At 42.1% G+C, this 24,364-nt stretch overlaps 2 protein-coding genes across 3 annotated transcripts in view; one reads left to right on the top strand and one right to left on the bottom strand.

Moving 5' to 3' along the window:
• The window catches only part of adcy8 (adenylate cyclase 8 (brain)), a 229,790-nt gene that overhangs the window by 2,398 nt on the left and 203,028 nt on the right, over positions 1-24,364 (top strand). The window lies entirely within an intron of this gene.
• Positions 10,831-15,884, bottom strand: LOC131736907 (SCAN domain-containing protein 3-like). The gene is made up of 2 exons (XM_059022600.1): positions 14,873-15,884; positions 10,831-11,088 (listed from the first exon to the last, which is right to left on the bottom strand). The coding sequence occupies exon 1, from the start codon at positions 15,876-15,878 to the stop codon at positions 15,180-15,182; it is 699 nt and encodes a 232-aa protein (XP_058878583.1). The 5' UTR covers positions 15,879-15,884; the 3' UTR covers positions 10,831-11,088; positions 14,873-15,179.

Genomic DNA, 24,364 nt, shown 5'->3' with positions numbered 1-24,364 from the left:
GTATGAATAATGTACAGATAGTGAACGAATACATTATTATTATTATTATTATTATTATTATTATTATTATTATTATTATTATTGTGGACATTGTTTCTCTCTATCTCTAGTAGCCACCTAACAAAAGAAAAACGTTATTCAACTGGTGACACATTTGTATTCTATTTAAATATATTGTCTTGACATCTATAATCCTATGCAATTCTCCTAATTAGAGTATGCGCAAAATAAGCAATTCTTCTATATCTTCTTGCCTTATTTTGCAAGTAACAAAACATTGGACCCACTGACGAAGAGAAAGATACGCGGAGCTGTCCAGATAAAAGGTTCTGAAAGGCATTCTCCCTGTCCACAAAATGCAGTTTTGGCTCCCTCTAGAGTTTTGTTTTAAAGTAGTGTAAATTCATTGTGGCCACGCTTTCATTATCCTTCCCACTAAAAGGCATCAATCGAACAAATAGTTATGTTTTTATCTTGTCTGTTTAGTCTAGTCATTTTTTCATTCTTGCGAGGTAAAACTCTGGGCTTTCTGGGAGGAAAGATTAGTATGTAAGGATGGTCTATCAGCCAAAATCAGGCGAAAAAGGCACATTTGTTTTCACCTATTGTCTGTCAGCCGTGAATGCAATTTATCCCTTAAGTGGTTTATATCTAAAACAAGATAATAATTTTTGTTAATTGAGGACTTTTTTTCTTATTACTATAATTCTTACTTTTACCTAGAACTGACAAATACCACAAATTGATGCTGTGCGCTGTATGAGACAAGTGGGACAAAGAAACACAGAGTGACATTTCACTTGGCATCTACAGCATAGAGTATACATTTATACATATACAAAGTATATAATATTCTTACTGAAAGAATTCTTATTGAATCTTGAATGTCACAACCTCATTAGATAGAGTAAAAAAAGCTGTACTGAACCACTATCAAATATATACTGGTATATTTAAAAGCACATATAATATGTAGACTGCATGTTCAGCATTGCTACTCTGTTTTCTATCTGTGAATCTTATGCTTTGTGCTTCCTCTACGTTTTCGTCTTCGTTTGTGATTAAGGATATTTGGTGCAGGCTCGGCTGGATACAGAAAAAAATAGGAAAGGGGAAAATGTGTTAAGCCAAATGTGAAACTGGTGTGGGATATTGTGAGAGAGAGAGAGAGAGAGAGAGAGAGAGAGAGAGAGAGAGAGAGAGAGAGAGAGAGAGAGAGAGACAGTCACAGTCATCGTTTTTTTCAGGGTGATTTAAAAAAAAAAGTTTCTTTTTTTATAGGTGGTATAGACAAGTAAATAAGGGTTCATCATCAGAACATAAGAAAGTTTACAAACGAGAGGAGGCCATTCAGCCCATCTTGCTCGTTTGGTTGTTAGTAGTTTATTGATCCCAGAATCTCATAAAGCAGCTACCTGAAGGATCTCAGGGTGTCAGCTTCAACAACATTACTGGGGAGTTGGTTCCAGACCCTCACAATTCTCTGTAAAAAAGTGCCTCCTATTTTCTGTTCTGAATGCCCCTTTATCTAATCTCCATTTGTGACCCCTGGTCCTTGGATATATTGTGAGAAGTATTGAATTTAAATCAAGGGAAGTAATGTTAAAACTTTACAATGCATTAGTAAGACCTCACCTAGAATATTGTGTTCAGTTCTGGTCACCTTGTTACAAAAAGGATATTGCTGCTCTAGAAAGAGTGCAAAGAAGAACAACCAGAATTATCCTGGGTTTAAAAGGCATGTCGTATGCAGACAGGCTAAAATAATTGAATCTATTCAGTCTTGAACAAAGAAGACTACGCGGCGATCTGATTCAAACATTCAAAATCCTAAAAGGTATAGACCCAGGGGACTTTTTTGACCTGAAAAAAGAAATAAGGACCAGGGTTCACAAATGTAGATTAGATAAAGGGGCATTCAGAACAGAAAATAAGAGGCACTTTTTTACACAGAGAATTGTGAGGGTCTGGAACCAAGTCCCCAGTAATGTTGTTGAAGCTGACACCCTTGGATCCTTCAAGAAGCTGCTTGATGAGATTCTCGGATCAATAATCTACTAACAACCAAACAAGCAAGATGGGCTGAATGGCCTCCTCTTGTTTATAAACTTTCTTATTTTCTTCTTATGTTCTTATGTTCTTGTTTCTTTTTTCAGGTCAAAAAAGTCCCCTGGGTTGACATTGTCTATATCTTTTAGGATTTTGAATGCTTGAATCAGTCCATTCCTGGTAGTTAATGACCAATTTGTCAGTAATGTCACAAGATGTAGTGGAGCAGCATTAATGTCAACACAATTATTAATAGTATATTCTTTGAAAAAAGATGATTTACAATTATGAACCATTTTAAACATGATGATGTGTTGGCAAAAAAAAAAGGTTTTGGTACCGATGGTGAAGCATTAGAGCGTTCATGTTAAACTGCAACATTATGTTAATGGTATATGTTACGTTTTAGTTCACAAGTTGTGTTTTCAGTGGTCATTTTGTCTCAAATAAAGGATTTCATTTGATACAACTTAATAGTGATGGATAAAGTGAGTTCTGCTTTTTGTTTAAAGCCGTTTGAACATCGCAGTTCAGAAGACGCAACTTCCAAATATTGTTACACAGTTACTGATATCTGATTGTAGAAAAACAAATTCTCACCTGGCATAATTAGGAATTCTGTTCAAAATAATATAATATTAATAAAAAATAACGATATCACATTTCAACTTATCTCTAGTTAGTTTTATTTACACTTTTATTTACACAAATAAAACAGAAAAACATTCAAGCCACAAACAACACATTCAGAACAAAAATGATGAGGTTAATGTAAATATTACTAATACAATCCTATACATACACATTTAAAAATGCAAGGGGACACTAGTCTACGTGTTGCTAGAAAATGTAGAATGAAACCTGTTGCTTCTACATTGTTGCTTCAAATTTCAGGGGACACTATTCTACACTGCGTAGAAATTGTAGATAGAATGTTGCTGGACAACACAGAGAAAACAATGCACAGATGATAGTTCCTATTATGGAGGGAGATCACTGTCAAAAATATTTGTATGCGTAAAAATAATTTGTACTTATAATTACAGGTACAAATCAAAAATACAAGTACACATAAAAAATATGAGTACAACTCAAGAAAAGCTATGGGAACAAATCACAAAGTTATGACTACGACTCAAAATTTTAGGAATACAACTCACAAAATTACGAGTTGGCTAGAGCGTGAAATCACTGTAAAAATAGTTCACAGAGGTCACAGGACAGGCTGTTGATTGGGCATGCGTCCAGCACCTTGCACTGCTGATATATGAATATTCATGAGAGTCTGCAATTTTGGACAGCACTTCGGTGATAAAGAGCTCTTGTCAGGCCAAGTGAAACATCGATCGTAGAAATAATAACACGTATGTGTTAAGGGGGGGGGGGGGGGGGGGGTGTCTCTAAACAAATCCATGCGAATCGTGCTAAAAAAAAACGCAATCGTTTTCAAAAGAGAAAGCTTTGAATAGGAAATGAAGCAGACTTTACATTATAGAGATTGAATAAAAGTCTCCACCGGAACTTTTTGGATTCCCATGATGCATCTCATCGGCAGGGAGGGAAAAAAATGGAGAGTTGACTATCTTGTGTATATAGAAGATATTTGCTGAGACTGAGACTGTCCATCTGTTGGGCGACTTTGTGCCATATTCCAGCTTTGAAAATTCCACCTACACATTTCACCAACATGCAGCCACTCCTTCCCTTCTATCAGCAATGCAAGGTGCTGGACGCATGCGCTGTTAAATACTCATTGATTGTTCCCCCAATCAACAGCCTGTCCTGTGACCTCTGTGAACTATTTTTACAGTGATTTCACGCTCTAGCCAACTCGTAATTTTGTGAGTTGTACTCCTAACATTTTGAGTCATAGTCATAACTTTGTGTTTTGTTCCCATAACTTTTCTTGAGTTGTACTGTTGTTTTATGTGTACTTGTATTTTTGATTTGTACCTGTAATTATAAGTACAAATTATTTTTACGCATACAAATATTTTTGACAGTGATCTCCCTCCATAATAGGAACTATCATCTGTGCATTGTTTTCTCTGTGTTGTCCAGCAACATTCTATCTACAATTTCTACGCAGTGTAGAATAGTGTCCCCTGAAATTTGAAGCAACAATGTAGAAGCAACAGGTTTCATTCTACATTTTCTAGCAACACGTAGACTAGTGTCCCCTTGCATTTTTAAATGTGTGTGTATAGGATTGTATTAGTAATATTTACATTAACCTCATCATTTTTGTTCTGAATGTATTGTTTGTGGCTTGAATGTTTTTTCTGTTTTATTTGTGTAAATAAAAGTGTAAATAAAACTGTAACTAGAGATAAGTTGAAATGTGATAATTGTTATTTTGTATTATTATATTATTTTGAACAGAATTCCTAATTATGTCAGGTGAGAATTTGTTTTTCTACAAATCAGATATCAGTAACTGTGTGACAATATTTGGAAGTTGCGTCTTCTGAACTGCGATGTTCAAACGGCTTTAAACAAAAAGCAGAACTCACTTTATCCATCACTATTAAGTTGTATCAAATGAAATCCTTTATTTGAGACAAAATGACCACTGAAAACACAACTTGTGAACTAAAACGTAACATATACCATTAACATACCGTTGCAGTTTAACATGAACGCTCTAATGCTTCACCATCGGTACCAGACCGGCTTTTATTTTGTAATTTCTAATAATAAACTATAATGTCAACACAACATTATGTTTAAAACGGTTGATCATAGTAAATCTTTTTTTTTTCAAGGACTATAACAATAAGTGTGTTGACTTTAATGCCGTTCCACGAGATCTCGTGGTATTAACTGATATTGGTCTTAACTACCAGGAATGGACGACTAACGCTTATTTACTTGCCTATACCACCTTTAAAAGAAAAAGAATGGAAAACAAATCACCCTAAAAAAAATGATAAGGAGAGTTTTGCTGACAATATTCCACACCAGCTTCGCATTCATTTTCTCTGCCATTTTTCTTTGTTGTTTTTTTTGCCAGCAAAGAAGCTAGTCACATGACTTTTTACATCACTTTCATTGGCTGATTTATTCTATGATGTAATGTTGCTTCTACAAAATCAACAGTCCTTTGATACAGTTGAAACATATAGCTTGCACGTCATTTTCTACGAAAAAAAGTAGCCCTTTCTACATTGTTCTTGCAACATGTAGACTAGTGTACCCTCAGCTTAAGGGTTACTGTATACATTAAATACACAGATACACACACATACACACACACACATACACACTGTGTTGGAAATGTATGTGTCTAACGTGTAAAATAAAACAGAAAAAACATGGTACAAAAAGCCAGAAATAATTGATAACATTTTAAACAAAACCTGTTCACATGCTGGGTGAGGAATTACCATTTTATTAAAGCTTTCAGTTACAGGGGTACAAATATATATATATATATATATATATATATATATATATATATATATATATATATATATATATATATATATATATATATACTAAAGTAGTCCTTAGAAATGAATACTAGTGTTTATGTGAAGTTAGTTTATAGGAAACTGGCAGTAAATGATCCAGGTGGATCTTTAAACACCAACTAGGCAACGAGTGATGATACATTTTTGCTTATGAGAGCAAAATCTGGGCTTTTTATATATACAAAATACAGCCCTCCCTTGTGGAAAAGATGAATGCTAGACTATTACAGTATTGTTGCCTTGACCGTGATCAGCTTGAGAAAGAGTGGGTGTTCAGTTATTTTTGTGATTCAATTAACTCTCCTGAATATGCTAGTCTATTTATGTAATTTATAGATATAATATTGAGATCTTCCTTATGTTACACAAAAAGAAGGCTGAAAGAAACAAGAGATCAAAGAAACAAACAAACAATCTAATAATCCTTTACAAAAAATCCTAGTAATCCTTTATTATCAAGTTAGAGAAGTGGCCCGACTAATCAGTAGCTAATGTACAGCTATGGCCGAAAGTTTTGCATCACCTAGAACTTTAGGATTGAGACATAATAATAATAATAATAAAAAAATTATATGAACATAATTTAAATATTTTATTTAACACCATGTAATCAAAGAAACTACAAAATGATATCGCTAAAAAGACTGCCAGAAGTCATAATAGTAGTACATTTCATGTTAGATTTTGAAATGTCACAAGTGTTTGTATGTATCAGAAATTATTTTCACAGAATTAACCTTCTGAAGTCTTATCTTTCAAACAGAATCTTCCTGGGTGGATGTGTGGGTGTTGATATATTATGCCAGTAAGAATTGGAGCAAGTATGTCATCAACATACATTCTTGCTAGGGCTGTAAATTTAAAATTAGAGCTATCAGCAAGACAATATGACGTATATGACATATTTAAAATAGTATAAAATAAGAAATAGTAAAATAACAATTGGATAAGTGGTAGAGGTAAGCAAATTAGATTGTAGTATCATGATAAAGTATATTAAAATGACTGATTTACATTTTGTGGATTTATGTAAAAATGCAATTGTGACATACAGATGTATGAGTGTACTGACAGACACCTTACATTCACAGAATCTAATACTCACAATAACTTCTGCGCAATAATGTTAATAACAATTTGTATTACAATTGGAAAAGTTTTTTTCTTATATATATGGAAAAATATGACATTCTGAGTCAATCATAGTAATGAAAAAGGTTTAAAAAACAACCTTATTGCATCCATAATCCTTTTAAACATGTCAAAAAATCCTGAAAGCATTTATGCAAGGGATAAAGTGTGTACTGGGTGGAAATTATATTGGAAGGAATTCAGTCACTTTATAATGCCCGCTAGGAATGACTCAATACATGTTTCAAGGGCAACTTGATAAGATCTCCCATACCTTAGATGAGGTTAGTCATAGAATATAGGTGATTTCAGACAAACAACAAGGACAAAATATTTAAAACATTCAATGCAAATCATGTCATTTTAAAATATTTTCTAGGTCAGGCAATCTAAGTAGTTTAGTTATAACATTACCAGTCCTTCTTAATTCATCTTTAAGCTTAGTTGAATTTATATCTGTGGATAGCAGCTTTGGTAATATACTGCATAACACTTTGTATGGAGTGACATCTGGACCATTTTGTTATAGATTGCTTTTAGGTTGGGATCATTTCAAAATGTTATGTAAAGCTCTAAGCTTTTAAATTGTTTCCTTGATGGTCTGCTTTAATGTTCTACACATACTGTATTTACCTTACTCAATGTAATGGCAATTCAATTTAATTTATTGTACAAAATAAAAATAAACAACTCCAAGTGATAAGTATCTTTTAAAACACCTACTTTGTGGACGGGATTCATGAGTGCAGGGAGGCACATGGAAAGTCTGATAGTATATTTAATTTCCTAGAATAGGCTTCAACCATGTAAGAAGCTGGTAGTTTACAGATGCTCATTCATTTTTGGGGGTCCTCACTCAAGGAACTGTTTATCTCAATCAACCAGTGAATTGATTTTGGAGATTTAATGCAGTCAGGGTTAAATCTTGAACTCTTTGCTTGCTATTGGATTGCCAATTTGATTCCCACACTTGTTAAACAGTCCAGAAATTCTCTCACAGTTACTCTCACTTTACTGCTAGCAAGATACTAATAATCAATTAAAATGCAGAAAATAACATTTTATCTTTGATGTTATCCTTCATGTTGTAATCTGCTAACCTGCAATTTTTGTACTTTATTGGATTTTTTATGACCCTTGTTATATCACCCTCCCTGGGGTGTCAGTATACTGCAGTACTAGAGGGTTTTGGAGGGTGGCAACTGTAAGTTATTGTGTTCATTCCATGAAACATTGTATTCCTGTAATAGGTTTCCATCATGCAGGAAGCTGGTAGTTTACAGATGTTCATTCGATTTTTGGGGGTTGTATTCATTCCAACATACATTGTTCATTTGCAGCCTTTTCTTCATGATAGTGTGGTGTTTGTTTTAGAATGCTGTGTACTACATATAAATGTATGCTTGCTGCCTGCTGTTGAAATTTAAACAAAATGCCTGGCATCTAATTGTGTCAGCTATGCAGTCGCCATGAGAAAAATAATAGCGTGATCCTGCATTCCTCCAATGTCACATCTTAACTGCATTGGCACAGCTGATCTTTTTACAAAATATAAGTGCTGTACGTTGCTTTTTCATACATTTCTAACAGAAGTAGATTGGAGTAAAACAGAGAAAACATCCATGGAAAAAGGATGACTTTTTTTTTTTAAATGTAGTACTAGAGGCACAAAAAAATTACATCCCAAAAGTAGACAAATCTAAATCTAAAACAATTGCCCAAATGGTTTAATAGTTCAATTAATATATATTGTAAAATAATCGCCCCTCTCCGCGGTTCGTTGCCCCTTTAAAAACACTGACCCAACACACAGAAATTGATTTTTGAAAGCGCGGTTGCACTATTTTTAATGAAAATACAAAAACAAAATAAACAGAACAAACACCTAGCTCTTCTTTGAGCAATAACTAAAACAAAACAGGAACCTAAACTAAAAACAGGACAGCTAAGCTGTTTACCTGTATCAAAACAAAACAAAACAGCACACACAAAAAAGGTTTCACTCTACCTTTTCCCTTTTAAATTACGGCTGTACCCACACACCAGCACAGTCAGGCTTCTACCCTCTTCAGCAGCCGCCCAGAGCAGACTAACTGCTCTCCTTATAAACCATGCACCTGGCTCTAATTTTCAATAATAGCCAGGTGCAGGTAATGATTAACAATAAAACAATTAACAAAACAATTAAACCAAAAATGTGCCTATGCACATGTTTTTTCTGCAGGGAGGTTTTAACCCCCTCCCTGCTGTCTTACAAAAAAAATATATATATATATATATATATATATACACACACTACCGGTCAAAAGTTTTAGAACACCTCAATTTTTCCAGTTTTTATTGAAATTTACGCAGTTTAATGTCTCAATGTAGTCTGAAATTAAAGCATAGAACAAATAAACAATTGGAGATAAAAAAGAAATCATGGAAATCGTTTTGTTTAACAAAATTTAATCTAAATTTTTGACTCATCAAAGTAGCCACCTTTTGCAGATATAACAGCCGAACACACTCGTGGCATTCTTTCTACAATGGAAATCAAATATTGTTCGGAAAGTTCTTCCCAACACTGTTGCAGAAGTTCCCACAAATGTGTTGCACTTGTAGGTTGCTTTGCTTTCACCCTTCTGTCCAGTTCATCCCAAACCAGCTCGATGGGGTTTAAGTCTGGAGACTGTGCTGGCCATTCCATGATTTGAAGCCTACCGTCTTGTTCTTTTCTTCTAAGGTAGTTCTGACATAGCCTGGAGGTATGTTTGGGGTCATTATCTTGCTGTAGGATGAACCCCTGACCAACTAGGCGTATACCAGAGGGTATTGCATGGCGCTGCAAAATGCTGTGGTAGCAGTTTTGGTTCAGGGTGCCACTCACTCTGTGCAAGTCGCTGACTCTGGATCCAGCAAAAGAACCCCAGACCATCACGCTTCCTCCTCCATGTTTGACAGTTGGTGTCACACACCGAGGAACCATCCTTTCGCCTACTCGACGGCGTACAAAAACCCTGCGTGATGAACCGAAGATTTCAAATTTTGATTCATCGGTCCATAAGACCTTCTTCCAGTCTTCAGTAGTCCACTGGCGGTGCTTCATGGCCCAGGCAAGCCTCTTTTTCTTATTTTACCATCTTAGCAATGGCTTTCTTACTGCCACTCGACCTGTCAAACCCGCAGCTCGAAGTCTTCTCTTCACAGTTGAAACTGAGACTGGCTTACTTCGACCAGTGTTAAGCTGTGCTTGAAGCTGTTGTCCTGTGAGCCGCCTATCACGCAAGCTGTTGACTCTCAGAAACTTGTCTTCTGATTCTGTTGTGGCTTTGGGTCTGCCAGACCTCTTCCTGTCAGAGTTTCCTCCAGTTTCCAAGTGCCTTTTGATGGTGTAGGAAACTGTACTCACTGACACCTTGGCTTTCTTTGCAATTTCTCTAAAGGAAAGACCTACACTTTTAAGGGTTATAATGGTCTGTCTGTCTTCCTTTGTTAATTGCCTTTTTCTCGCCATTATGAGAGCAATATACTACTTCATGCAGTACAATACTGTCCAAATAATGCTTAAGAGGGTGTAGTAACACAGTTTGTTCCAACACTGCTTTTATACAGACAGAGGGTTTGTAAGTAATCAACAAAAGTTGGGACACCTGTAGGAATTGTTAGCATCAACTTTCAAGGCTTAATTTACTTCCATTGCTGCAGAACAGCTGTAAGTTGTTAACCCATTACTTGTTCCCTGAAAAAGGCCTTTTTGTATAACTCTGAAATGCACATTATTTTTCAGTTTTTGGTAACCTAAACTTTTTTTTTTAACCTCTGGCAGTTTACCGCTTACCTTTGTACCATTTCAGGTTACTCACTGGACTTGAACTGCTTAAATTTCAATAAAAACTGGAAAAATGGGGGTGTTCTAAAACTTTTGACCGGTAGTGTATATATATAGAGAGAGAGAGAGAGAGAAAAAAAAGGCACTTTGCAGTGAGTTTAAAAGGGGCCAAGTACAAAGTACACAGAAAGAGTACTTGGAACTGCAAACACAAGTCAAACGGAAGTTAGAAAGGCCAAGAGATAGAAATGAGCATTGCTAAGGGGGCTAAAACCAAATTCAAAGAGGAGTGTGGCAAAGTGGTAAGTAAGGGGAACAGGTGTAGCGGTGATGCGGTGCAGGAGTGACAGGCAGACAACGGTATTCCAGTGAAAACAGTGCTTTATTCTTTTTTTCCAGGTCTGGTGACCGCAAAGCAACTAAATCCCCGGCGATACACAACGATGTGTAACGCACGGGGATAACAATAAACAAGGCACAGTCCTGAACAAAAACAAACAGACGGTCACCAGTCCTGGGTGAGTGCAGTATTGCTGGGGCAAACACAGATAGTGCGGGGTGCAGTGGTGCTCCGGATAGTGCTGACCCTTGGCGACAGCTCCGGAGTAGTGCTTTAACTGTCTGGTGGTGAAAAACACAGACAATTACACAGACAAACACAACACAACACAACACGTAATTATTTCTTTTTAACGATGAGAGCTCCTCTCTCGATCCTTCTCTCTCCAAACGTTTAACCCAAACGAAGGAAAAGAACAGCGTTACCCTGGCCCCTATATGTAATCCCGCATGATATCTAGGTAAACGGTTGCAGCTGCCTTATTACTTGCAGCTGCCCCTCGTTTACCTGTCAAATCAATACGGTCTTACAACAGAGTCTCGCTTCCTTCCAGGCTGACCCACTTCCCGGTCCCGGAAACGAACTGTCAGGCCAGCCCTTCCAGATACTTCTCCTCCTGTTCTTTAGCGCCCTCACAGGTCGGGAGGAAGATTTATCACCAGAACTCATTGTATTTCTGTCACATATCCCACCGCTCAGAGTGGAGCCGAAGGAACACTCGGCTAAATCTACCTTTCCCATTACTCCCCCCTCCCGGGAAAAATAATCCGCATTTTGGTGGTCTTTCCCCGCACGGTGTACCATGTGGTACATGAAGGGCTGCAATGCCAGATACCACCGAGTTATCCGGGCATTGCTGTCCTTCATTGTGCTTAACCACTTGAGTGGGGCATGGTCTGTGACCAGATCAAATGAGTGTCCCAGCAGGTAGTATCGTAAAGAGTGAGTAGCCCATTTAATGGCTAAACACTCTTTTTCGACTACGGAGTAGTTACGTTCCCGAGGTAACATTTTTTTGCTTATGTACAATATCGGGTGTTCTACTCCAGCTACTTTTTGGGACAAGACTGCACCCAAACCTACATCCGAGGCGTCGGTGTGAAGGATGAATCTCTTGGTGAAATCTGGGGTAATAAGGGTGGGGGCCTGGCAAAGTTTACGCTTAATCATATCAAACGCCCCCTGACACTCAGCTGACCATTTAATCAAATTTGGAGCACTCTTTTTGGTGAGGTCGACTAACGGGTTAACCACTGTGGCGTACTCGGGGATGAAGCGGCGGTAATAACCGGCTAAGCCCAGTAGTGACCTCACCTGAGTCTTGGTTTTGGGGATCGCTGCATCAACCAAAGCCTGGATTTTGGTGACCACAGGTCTCACCCTTCCATTTCCCATTAAAAATCCCAAATATTGAGTCTCTGTCTTGGCAAACGCACATTTCCTTAAGTTAGCTGTCAGCCGGGCTGCCCTTAGAGACTGAAGAACGGCTGCAACCCTAGCCAAATGCTCTCGCCAGGTGGAGCTGTAAATCACCACGTCATCAATATACGCTGCTGCATATTCATGATGTGGGCGTAAAACCTGGTCCATCAGCCTCTGAAAGGCAGCGGGCGCACCATGTAGCCCAAATGGCATGGTTTTAAAGTGGAACAGCCCCTCTGGTGTTGAAAATGCGGTTTTCTCTCTGGAGCTGCGGGTTAAAGGGATTTGCCAGTATCCCTTCGTCAGGTCCAGAGTGGAAATAAACCTCGCTTTTCCCAGTCTGTCTAAAAGTTCGTCGACCCGAGGCATGGGATACGCATCGAACTTAGCAATAGCATTTACCTTCCTGAAATCTACGCAGAAGTGGTTGGTGCCGTCCTTCTTGGCCACTATTACAATAGGACTGCACCACTCGCTCCTGGAAGGTTCAATCACTCCAAGCTCGAGCATATCCCATACCTCTTTGCGAACGCCACTTCGTCGACTTTCCGGGATCCGGTACGGTCTCTCTCGCACTGTGACACCTGGAGGAGAGATAATGTCATATTCAACTAAGTTTGTCCTGCCGGGCACATCAGAAAAAACATCGCTGAACTCCTCAATAAGCTTACGCAGCTCTCTTTGCTGATCCGGAACTAACTGTTCCCCCATTGAAATCGCTCTTGTGCTCGGGGTCTCTGGACAGGGACCTAAATCATCCTCCATATTGCCTGGGGCTATAAATAAGACCTCCCTTGCCTGCCAGGGCTTCAACAAATTAACATGGTAAATTTCACATTCATTCCGGCGATCGGGCTGTCTAATTTCATAATTTACTTTCCCTATAGCCCGAATCACCTCATACGGCCCCTGCCATTTAGCACACAGTTTTGACTCTGATGAGGGAAGTAGCAGCATTACCTTGTCTCCTGGTCGAAAGGTTCGAATCCGTGCATTTTTGTTGTAATGCTGCTCTTGTCGGTGCTGAGCCGATCTGAGGTTGTCTCGGGCCAAACGACCGACCAAATCCAGGCGATCTCTGAGTAGGAGCACATACTTCACTACATTTTTAGACGAGCCTTTGTGCTCCTCCCACCCCTCTCTCAGCAGGTCGAGAATGCCGCGAGGCTGCCGGCCGTACAGGAGCTCAAAGGGGGAGAACCCCGTTGAACTCTGCGGCACTTCTCTCACTGCAAAAAGGAGGTAGGGGAGAAGTGATGCCCAATGTTTTTGCTCTTGTGTTACAAATCGCCTCAGCATCGACTTTAAGGTCTGATTAAAACGTTCCACCAGACCGTCCGATTGTGGATGATAAACGGACGTCCTGATGGGACGTATTTTTAATATTTTGTACACCTGCTGTAACGTATTGGACAAAAAATTAGTTCCGTGATCGGTCAAAATCTCCTTGGGGATCCCTACTCTAGCCATAATCTGCGCTAACTCTGTGGCTATTGCAGCGGCACTAGTGGACCTCAATGGAACTGCCTCCGGGTATCGCGTTGCATAATCCACCACTACTAAAATGTGCGTATACCCGGAGTCAGAAGGTAGCAAAGGGCCGACTATGTCCATTGCAATGTGCTCGAAAGGAGTGGAAATAATCGGCAGTGGGACCAAAGGGGCGGGGCGCACTCGACCCGGCGCTACTCGCTGGCAGTCTGGGCATGTGGCTACATATTTCGACACATCAGTATGAAGACCTACCCAATAGAATCGAGCCAATATCCGTTCCCTCGTCTTCTTGGCTCCGAGGTGCCCCGCAAAAGGGATATCATGCGCCAGCCTCATGACCTCCAGCCGACAAGACGGGGGAACCAATAATTGTGTTACAGGCTGTCCTGTGCCCGCGGCTAGGTTTACCCTATACAGTAATTGCCCCTTGATACTGAAGTGTGGATATACTAGCGCCCCAGCGCCTTCAACATCCTTACCTTCAATGGACCGGACCTGTCCCCAAGCGTGCACCAGTGACGGGTCGTTATGTTGGCCCCACACTAGGTCCGCGCTTGAGTACCACGGGTCCGGTACATTGAGAGGGGCTGGAATAACCTCTGCTCTAGTCGGTCCAGTAACCTCGCTCTCTCGGTCACACTGCGTTCCCACTCCCTTCGACTGGCGTTTATTACCATTGCAGCACTCTCCCACCAGACCCCAGCCTTGTCTCAACAACGCTCCCTCCCATTTTGCGGTCCGTCTCTCCTTATTCGTTTTTCTAGGACGGAAAAGAGGGGAAAACATTTCAGTGTGAAAAGGAAACACATCACCAATCCGTTCCTTTTTTTTTTTTCCTGCCACGTTTACGTGTGTGGCTGAGACTGCCATTATTTGCATCAATTCTTTGAATTTTGGCCAGTCTCGGCCCAGAATAACTGGGTGTGGCAACCTTTCCGCCACCCCGACTACAAGGTGACGTTTTATCGGTCCTACCGATAAATATACTTTTAAGGTGGGGTATGCCGCCGTGTCTCCATGGATACAGGAGATGGCCACCTGACCTTGTGGTCTGCTCACACCCTGTGTCCACTAATGCGTGGGTTTTCACATTCCCTAACACAACATTAATCAGACAAGGCCCCTCCCGACCATTTTCCCCACGCTTACCAGTTTCAGGTGCCCAATTGCACGCGGCCACGTCACACTCCATGGCAGCGGGGCATGACCTGGCCAGATGTCCCGGCTGGTGGCACCTAAAACAGATAGGAGGGACAGAGGGGGCATAGGTTACAAATCTGTCCCGCTGCTGGTATGGCAACGGGGCAGGGGCAGCACCTCTACCCCAGCTGGGGGCCAACCTTGGTCTCCATGGGGGGGAGGCAAGGGGGCCCAATGGGGTCGGTGCTCTGGGAGGTCGGGGTCCCTGGAACGAGGGGGGTGGTGGTGATGGTGTTGGAGGAGAGGGAGAGAGAGCTCAGCTGCTCCGAAGGGCAGGGGCTGACAGGATCCCGATCCGGGCAGAGGTCAGGGAGTCTTCAAAATCTTCAGCCAATTTGACCGCCTCCTCCAGGGTGTCGGGGTTGTGGCGCCGTATCCACGCCTGGGTCTCGGCGCCGACCACATGGCAGAACTGCTCTACCACAATGGCTTCCCCCATCTGCTGGGCGGTCTTCTTCCCGGGGGTCAGCCAATGCACCATGTGGTCGCACAACCTCTCCGCAACCACCCTGGGGCGTGTCTCCGGGGCTCTCCGGTATTCCCTAAACCGCGCCCGGTGGGTCTCGGTAGTGATGTTTAGCCGGCGGAGGATAGCCTGTTTGACCAGGTCGTACTCGGTGGCGTGCTGGTCATTCATTGCTTGGTAGGCTGCCTGAGCCTCCCCAATCAGGCAGGGTCCCAACTGGCTGGCCCAGAACTCCCGCGGCCAAGCCGCCGCGGTAGCCAGCCGCTCGAACGCCACCAAATACGCCTCCGGGTCATCCTCCGCCGACATTTTCATTGCCCGTGCCTTCGGGGGCGACATCCGCGGTGTTGTGGTAGGGGTCGTCGCTGCAGCCACGGCCAGCCCTACCCGTTCAATGAGCGCTGTGTAGCGCTCCTCCCTCCTTCTCTCCTCTGCGTCGCGTCTGCTCTCCAGTGCCTGCAGCAGCTCCGCCAGTGCGTTGCGGTCCATGATCCCACTTCTAACACCACGTGTGGCAAAGTGGTAAGTAAGGGGAACAGGTGTAGCGGTGATGCGGTGCAGGAGTGACAGGCAGACAACGGTATTCCAGTGAAAACAGTGCTTTATTCTTTTTTTCCAGGTCTGGTGACCGCAAAGCAACTAAATCCCCGGCGATACACAACGATGTGTAACGCACGGGGATAACAATAAACAAGGCACAGTCCTGAACAAAAACAAACAGACGGTCACCAGTCCTGGGTGAGTGCAGTATTGCTGGGGCAAACACAGATAGTGCGGGGTGCAGTGGTGCTCCGGATAGTGCTGACCCTTGGCGACAGCTCCGGAGTAGTGCTTTAACTGTCTGGTGATGAAAAACACAGACAATTACACAGACAAACACAACACAACACAACACGTAATTATTTCTTTTTAACGATGAGAGCTCCTCTCTCGATCCTTCTCTCTCCAAACGTTTAACCCAAACGAAGGAAAAGAACAGCGTTACCCTGGCCCCTATATGTAATCCCGCATGATATCTAGGTAAACGGTTGCAGCTGCCTTATTACTTGCAGCTGCCCCTCGTTTACCTGTCAAATCAATACAGTCTTACAACAGAGTCTCGCTTCCTTCCAGGCTGACCCACTTCCCGGTCCCGGAAACGAACTGTCAGGCCAGCCCTTCCAGATACTTCTCCTCCTGTTCTTTAGCGCCCTCACAGGTCGGGAGGAAGATTTATCACCAGAACTCATTGTATTTCTGTCACAAGGAGGTAAAATGTCTAAGAGATACAAATGGCAAAATCATAGATGAAGAGAAAAAATAGCAAATATATTAAATGATTACTTTTCACAAGTTTTTACAAAGGAGGATACGGGAAACATGCCCCACATGTCGACCTGTTCCTATCCAGTTTTAAATAACTTTTGCATAACAGAGGCAGAAGTGTTAACACTAGAAGCCCCGCCGTGGTCATTTTGGCAGTTTTTGGTTTTAAAATGTAATTTTCTCCAGTCGTGTAACACATATGGGGCTGTGCGTTCATGTACCTTTCTGTCCGTATGTATTAAATATTCTCACAAAGCATGAAACACGGGAGTGCAGAAATAAAGGAGATATATTACATTATACCTAAAAGCCCCGGGAGTAGTCATATTGCTGACCATACAGAAAACAATTGTATTTTCATTATACAGAATGGTATTCTACTTTATTATTTTTATTTACCAGTCCACAATGTGTTTAGCTGGCGCCTGCTTGCCAGCTGTGCTGCTTTGGTCAGTCAATTAGCATTGGGACTAGTGAAAATAAATACAAGAGACAACGCAACAAAATATGGAGTTGATGTTTTGGATCAGATGGCACAGAAGTATTTTGTGAAAGCTGGCTCCTGACGGTGGTCTGTTCAGATTTTTTACAATGTATTGGACCTGGCAGCCATCAACTCCTGGGTACTTTACAAAGAATGCACGGAGAAGAATTTACCAAGGAAAGAATATATTTTACAGTTAGTACAGCAACTTTACATGAAGCATTTGGAACAGAGGGAGACTGCCAAGCCTGTACCCACAGCTGAAGCTGGCAACCCCGCTGAGAGATGCAAGAGACGCAAATGCCAGGTTGGCAAGTGCAATAAAAATAAAACTTCGAACAGCTGTGCCCTGTGCAGAAAGGTGGCGTGGAGAAGCACATTATCTGTGTTGATTGTGAACAGCCTTAGACTCAAGGTAAAGGAATACCCTTTAGTCATAAAAAAGAAAAAAAAAATTAGACTTTCTTCAACTTCTTGTGCTGTGCGCTTCTGTAAAATGTTTTTTTTCTAAGTTTATTTATTTGTGGTGTTCAGTTGCTTTTGCTCATCTGATAATAAACCGATTGCCGTTGAAAAGTTAAAATGTATTGCTATCGTTTCAGTTTTATAAATATGTATGTTGTAAACCGATGTCTGTTCAGAGGTATATTTATTTACATTTTCTTGTTTTGATTTGTAAAATAAATGTTAATTATATATATATATATATATATATATATATATATATATATATATATATATATATATATTGTAACGTATTGCCCCCACTCGGGTTCGTTGCCCCTTTAAAAATTGACCCAGACACAGAAATTGGGGGTTCAGCGCTTCCGCGCACTTTTAATAATACAAACAGAAATCAAAATACAAAACAAACACCTAGCTCTTTACGAGCACTAACTAGACATAACAGGAACCTAAACTATAAATCAGGACAGCTAAGCTGTTTACCTGGAACACAAAACAAAATCTTCACAACAAAACAAACCACACAGGTTTACACTACCTTTCTACACTTGTACACACAACCAAGCGGGCTCTCCACACAGCAGCCTAGAACAGACTGGCTGCTTCATTTAAATACCCTGCACCTGGTTCTAATTTAACAATAATTACCAGGTGCAGGGGATCATTAACAATTAACACAACTGTGCATTCTGCACATGTTTTCTTCCATGCAGGGAGGATTAACCCCCTCCCTGCTGTGTTACTATATATATATATATATATATATATATATATATATATATATATATATATATATATATGCTTCGGTTGTTCAGATGTTTATGTGACCTACACAATAAAAAAAAAAATAATTACATCCGACTGTTTCTCCTTTCGTTATACTATTTACAGTGTTTTGAATACAGCCGTCAGAAAGACTGCTGCGGGGCTTTTAGGTATGAGTATATCTCCGGTCCGTCTAGTGTTAAAGGGACCAGGAGCTCTTAAAATAAACAAATCCCCTGGGCCAGATAAGAGCCTCCCAATAGTACTCAAAGAAATTAAAGAAGTTATTTACAAACCACTAAGCACAATCATGCAACACTCTCTTGACACAAAAAATTGCAAATGTAATACCGATCCACAAAAAGGGAGACAAACCCGAACCAGGTAACTACAGAACAATAAGCCTGACTTCTATTATATGTAAACTTATGGAAACTATAATAAGATCCAAAATGGAAAATTACCTATATGGTAACAGTATTCTGGGAGACAGTCAGCATGGTTTTAGGAAAGGGAGATTTTGTCTAACTAACCTTTTTGAGGATGCGACATCGACAATTGATAATTGCAAAGCATATGACATGGTTTATTTAGATTTCCAGAAAGCTTCTGACAAAGTCCTGCATAAAAGATTAATTCTCAAATTGAACGCATAGGGATTCAAGGAAATGCATGCACATGGATTAGGGAGTGGTTAACATGTAGAAAACAGAAAGTACTGATTAGAGGAGAAACCTCAAAATGGAGCGAGGTAACCAGTGGAGTGCCATAGGGATCAATATTAGGTCCTCTGCTATTTCTATTCTAATAATAATGACTTAGATTCTGGTATAGTAAGCAAACTTGTTAAATTTGCAGATGACACAAAAATTGGAGGAGTGGCAAACACTGCTGCAAAGGTCATTCAAAAATATCTAGACAGCATTCAGAACTGGGCAGACACATGGCAAATGACATTTAATGGAGAAAAGTGTAAGGTACTGCACACAGGCAATAAAAATGTGCATTATAAATGTCATATGGGAGATAATGAAATTGAAGAAGGGAACTGTGAAAAAGACCTAGGAGTTTATGTTGACTCAGAAATGTCTTCATCTAGACAATATGGGGAAGCTATAAAAAAAGGCCAAGAAGATGCTCGGATATATAGTGAAAAGTGTTGAATTTAAATCAAGGGAAGTAATGTTAAAACTTTACAATGCATTAGTAAGACCTCACCTAGAATATTGTGTTCAGTTCTGGTCACCTCGTTACAAAAAGGATATTGCTGCTCTAGAAAGAGTGCAAAGAAGAGCGACCAGAATTATTCCGGGTTTAAAAGGCATGTCGTATGCAGACAGGCTAAAAGAATTGAATCTATTCAGTCTTGAACAAAGAAGACTACACGGTGATCTGATTCAAGCATTCAAAATCCTAAAAGGTATAGACAATGTCGACCAAAGGGACTTTTTCGACCTGAAAAAAGAAACAAGGACCAGGGTTCACAAATGTAGATTAGATAAAGGGGCATTCAGAGCAGAAAATAGGAGGCACTTTTTTACAGAGAATTGTGAGGATCTGGAACCAACTCCCCAGTAATGTTGTTGAAGCTGACACCTTGGGATCCTTCAAGAAGCTGCTTGATGAGATTCTGGGATCAATAAGCTACTAACAACCAAACGAGCAAGATGGGCCGAATGGCCCCCTCTCGTTTGTAAACTTTCTTATGTTCTTATGTTCTTATATTCAGTCAGCCAGGTATTTAAATATTCTGAACTCCTACAGCCAGGTGTTTAAATACACTGAACTCATACAGCCAGGTGTTTAAGTACACTGAACTCATACAGCCAGGTGTTTAAGTACACTTCACCTCAGATTTATTGTTGCACTGTATTGTTCTGAGGTACACAGCAAATGTTTTTTTCTAGCATACATTAACCAGTCAAAACTAACTATTACTGGCTCCCGAGTGGCGCATCCAGTAAAAGCACTCGCCAGAGTTCAGGATGCGCTCTATCTGGACGTCGCGAGTTCGACTCCAGGCTATTCCACAGCCGACCGTGGACGGGAGCTTCCAGGGGGCGGCGCTCAATTGGCAGAGCGTCGCCCGGGTGGAGGGAGGGTTAGGTCGGCCAGGGTGTCCTCGGCTCACCAGCGACCCCTGTAGTCTGGCCGGGCGCCTGCGGGCTTGCCTGTAAGCTGCCCAGAGCTGCGTTGTCCTCCGACGCTGTAGCTCTGAGGCGGCTGCACGGTGAGTTCGCAGTGTGTAAAGAAGCGGGCGGCTGACGGCACAAGCTTCGGAGGACAGCGTGTGTTCATCTTCGCCCCTCCCGAGTCAGCGCAGGGGTGGTAGCGGTGAGCTGAGCATAATAAAATAATTGGGCATTTCAAACTGGGGAGAAAATAATAAAAACTAATTGGCAACGACTAAATAAAAAAAAAAAACTAACTATTACTAACACCTCTGCATAGCAAGGTGTGCTGTGGGAGTAGTCGTAACCTGCTAACTTCAATCTATTTACTTTCTGCAGTTGCTCAGGGAACCAAAAAATAATAATTTCCTACATGTTTTTGGTTACACGGATAACATTTTTTAGGAAAAACCTGTGGAGCTGATATTTTCATGGTTTAATTAAAGTAACAATATACACTTTTAAATAGTGATGGAAATAAATGAATGAGGTCCAACATTTAAAAATATTACAGTCTGAATCTGACAGATTTTACAGCATGGTTACAAAGATTTAACGGTTTAAGTGTTTATCTCAAATCTTTGTATAAACTACTTGGTGACAGTCTGTCACAAAGACGGCCAGAGTGGGTGGTGTCAGACCAGAAAAGGAATACACAGACGGTGGTGATGATGAGCTGAGTGCAATGGCTGCACTCAGCGTTTATTAACAAATAAAAGGTTTGAACAATGGAATACAAAACAGGACACGGCACTTGACGCCAAAATAAACAGACAGACAAAACACTTAACAAACGGTGCACGGAGACAAACAAACACGGTGAGTACAAAACACTTATAATTATATCACTTATTTTAACTCCTTTCTCTCTCTCACCCGTTCTCCTCTTCCGAACACCCAACCCCGACTGCAAGAAACGTGCGTCTATTTATACTGTTTGTGCTGGGATTCAATTACTAATTAATTATTCACTTGAATCCCAGCACGTGAATTCATTACGTGCAACCCTGTGCCAAACATTATATTTTAAATGCACGTGCGTGATGTGCAATCCCGTGCCTAAATACAAATATACACTTTTTAAATACACGTGAAACACAGACCCGTTTATATCCCGTGTACCAATGACTATGCACCAACATTTACACACGCAACATACAACACATAACACACAATTGCACACAGGGGCGGGGCACATTGCCACATATACCCCCCCTTGTGCGCAGCACACATGGCCTCAACGGCCACCTCCCCCCTTAAAAACCCAGCAGTCCAGGACAAAGTCTCGGGCTGGGAAGGGAGGCTTCAGTGGGCCCATGGCTGGCCATGCTGTCAGCACCCCTGCCGGTAGTGGCACGGCTGACAGCCTGTTGGTCCCGTCCTGCAGCGAAAAAGCTGCGGGGGCAGGTGGTCCCCCGACCTCCCCCTTCTTCGTAGCCGGCAGCTCCCTTTGGTGGGGCTCCGACCACAGTACTGCCGGCAGCGAAGAAGCTGCAGTGGGAGCAGGTCTCCGGACCTCCCCCACGATCTCCGGCAGCGAAACTGCTGCAGTGGGAGCAGGTCTCCTGACCTCCCCCACGATCTCCGGCAGCGAAACTGCTGCTGGGGTTGGTGGTCTCCAGACCTCCTCCCCCTTCTTCGTGGCCGGCAGCTCCCCTTTCTGGGGCTCCGGCCACCGTACTCCCTGCGGAGGTACGGGCAGCAGAGGCAGCTCCTGCTCCTCTGCTCTGGGCGGTGGCGGAGGCAGAGGCAGCTCCAGCTCCTCTGCTCCTGTCGGTGGTGGAGGCAGAGGCAGCTCCAGCTCCTCTGCTCCTGGCGGTGGTGGAGGCAGAGGCAGCTCCAGCTCCTCTGCTCCTGGCAGTGGTGGAACCAGCAGGTATTCACCCTCTGCTGGTGGAGGTGGGAGGGGCCAGCAGTCCTCCCACTGCGGTGGAGGTGGAACCAGCAGGTATTCACCCTCTGCTGGTGGAGGTGGGAGGGGCAAGCAGTCCTCCCACTGCGGTGGAGGTGGAACCAGCAGGCATTCAACCTCTGCTGGTGGAGGTGGGACCAGCAGGTATTCACCCTCTGCTGGCAGCTTGGGTCCTAGGGCTGTGGAAGCCCCGACTTCCCTCTCGTCGGGCTGTGGACGCACCGACTCCTCCCTTTTGGGCTGTGGACGCCCCGACTCCTCCCTGTTGGGCTGTGGACGCACCGACTCCTCCCTGTTGGGCTGTGGACGCACCGACTCCTCCCTTTTGGGCTGTGGACGTTCGGGCTCCCCCCACTCAGGCGTAGGACGTTCGGGCTCCTCCCACTCAGGCGTAGGACGTTCGGGCTCCTCCCACTCAGGCGTAGGACGTTCGGGCTCCTCCCACTCAGGCGTAGGACGTTCAGGCTCCTCCCGCTTGGGCTGTGGACACTCAGGCTCCTCCCGCTTGGGCTGTGGAGGCAAAACCAGCAGGAATTCTTCCTCTGCTGGTGGAGACGGGGACAGCAGGCATTCTTCCTCTGCTGGTGGGACTGCTACCTGGGCTGCTGTTCCACTTATAATTGCCTCCAGGTAGCTGAGGACCAAACCCACACCTTCCTCCCAGGTGCTTACGGTCTGCTCCCTTGCATAAGCCTCCCATCGTTCCCTATCCATAAACTGCAGGAACTGGACGACTACTGGTATAGACTGGGCCTCCAGCCCAGCATTTTCCAGCATCCAGTCCCGCACTTTGATGGCGTCTTCTGCCATTTTTTTTTTTTTATTTTATATATATTTTTTTTAAATCCAAAACTGCGGTTCCTGCTCTGGCCTGAGTCCTGGAGGCGCTGTCGATCCCACTTCTGAAACCACGTGTCACAAAGACGGCCGGAGTGGGTGGCGTCAGACCAGAAACAGGAACACAACAAACAGAGATTTGGGTTTAAGCTGGGCGCGTGATTGCGCTCAGCATTTAATACAGAAAATAAAAAGGTTGTAACAAAAACACGGGACACGGCACTTGACGCCAAAATAAACAGACAGACAAAACACTTAACAAACGGTGCACGGAGACAAACAAACACGGTGAGTACAAAACACTTATAATTATATCACTTATTTTAACTCCTTTCTCTCTCTCACCCGTTCTCCTCTTCCGAACACCCAACCCCGACTGCAAGAAACGTGCGTCTATTTATACTGTTTGTGCTGGGATTCAATTACTAATTAATTATTCACTTGAATCCCAGCACGTGAATTCATTACGTGCAACCCCGTGCCACACATTATATTTTAAATGCACGTGCGTGATGTGCAATCCCGTGCCTAAATACAAATATACACTTTTTAAATACACGTGAAACACAGACCCGTTTATATCCCGTGTACCAATGACTATGCACCAACATTTACACACGCAACATACAACACATAACACACAATTGCACACAGGGGCGGGGCACATTGCCACACAGTCACATAACTTTTTTCTCTGGAGAGAATAAAAACACATATAGCATGATTTTCAAAAGGGGCAAAATAAGAACTAGATCGCAAAATTATTTTTAAAACCTGATTTATGTAACCACATCACTTGATTTATATTTTTAAAGGGTCAACAAGTGAATTCACAAATCATTTCATCTAAACCCTTTGAAAACCATATACTTAGTGACCCAAATCAGCTTTTAGAAATCACTTTGCACCCTAGTTCTTATTATGCCCCTTTTGAAAATCATGCTGTTATTGTCTGTAATTTATTTAAAACCGATTTTGTTGCTATTATGGTGGTCAGGCAAGCCCTCATTGCTACTAGTTATCCTGAGTTGCATTA

The sequence above is a fragment of the Acipenser ruthenus genome, chromosome 4, assembly GCF_902713425.1.
Source record: "Acipenser ruthenus chromosome 4, fAciRut3.2 maternal haplotype, whole genome shotgun sequence".
Taxonomy (NCBI): domain Eukaryota; kingdom Metazoa; phylum Chordata; class Actinopteri; order Acipenseriformes; family Acipenseridae; genus Acipenser; species Acipenser ruthenus.
This window is presented reverse-complemented; position numbering and strand designations above follow the sequence as displayed.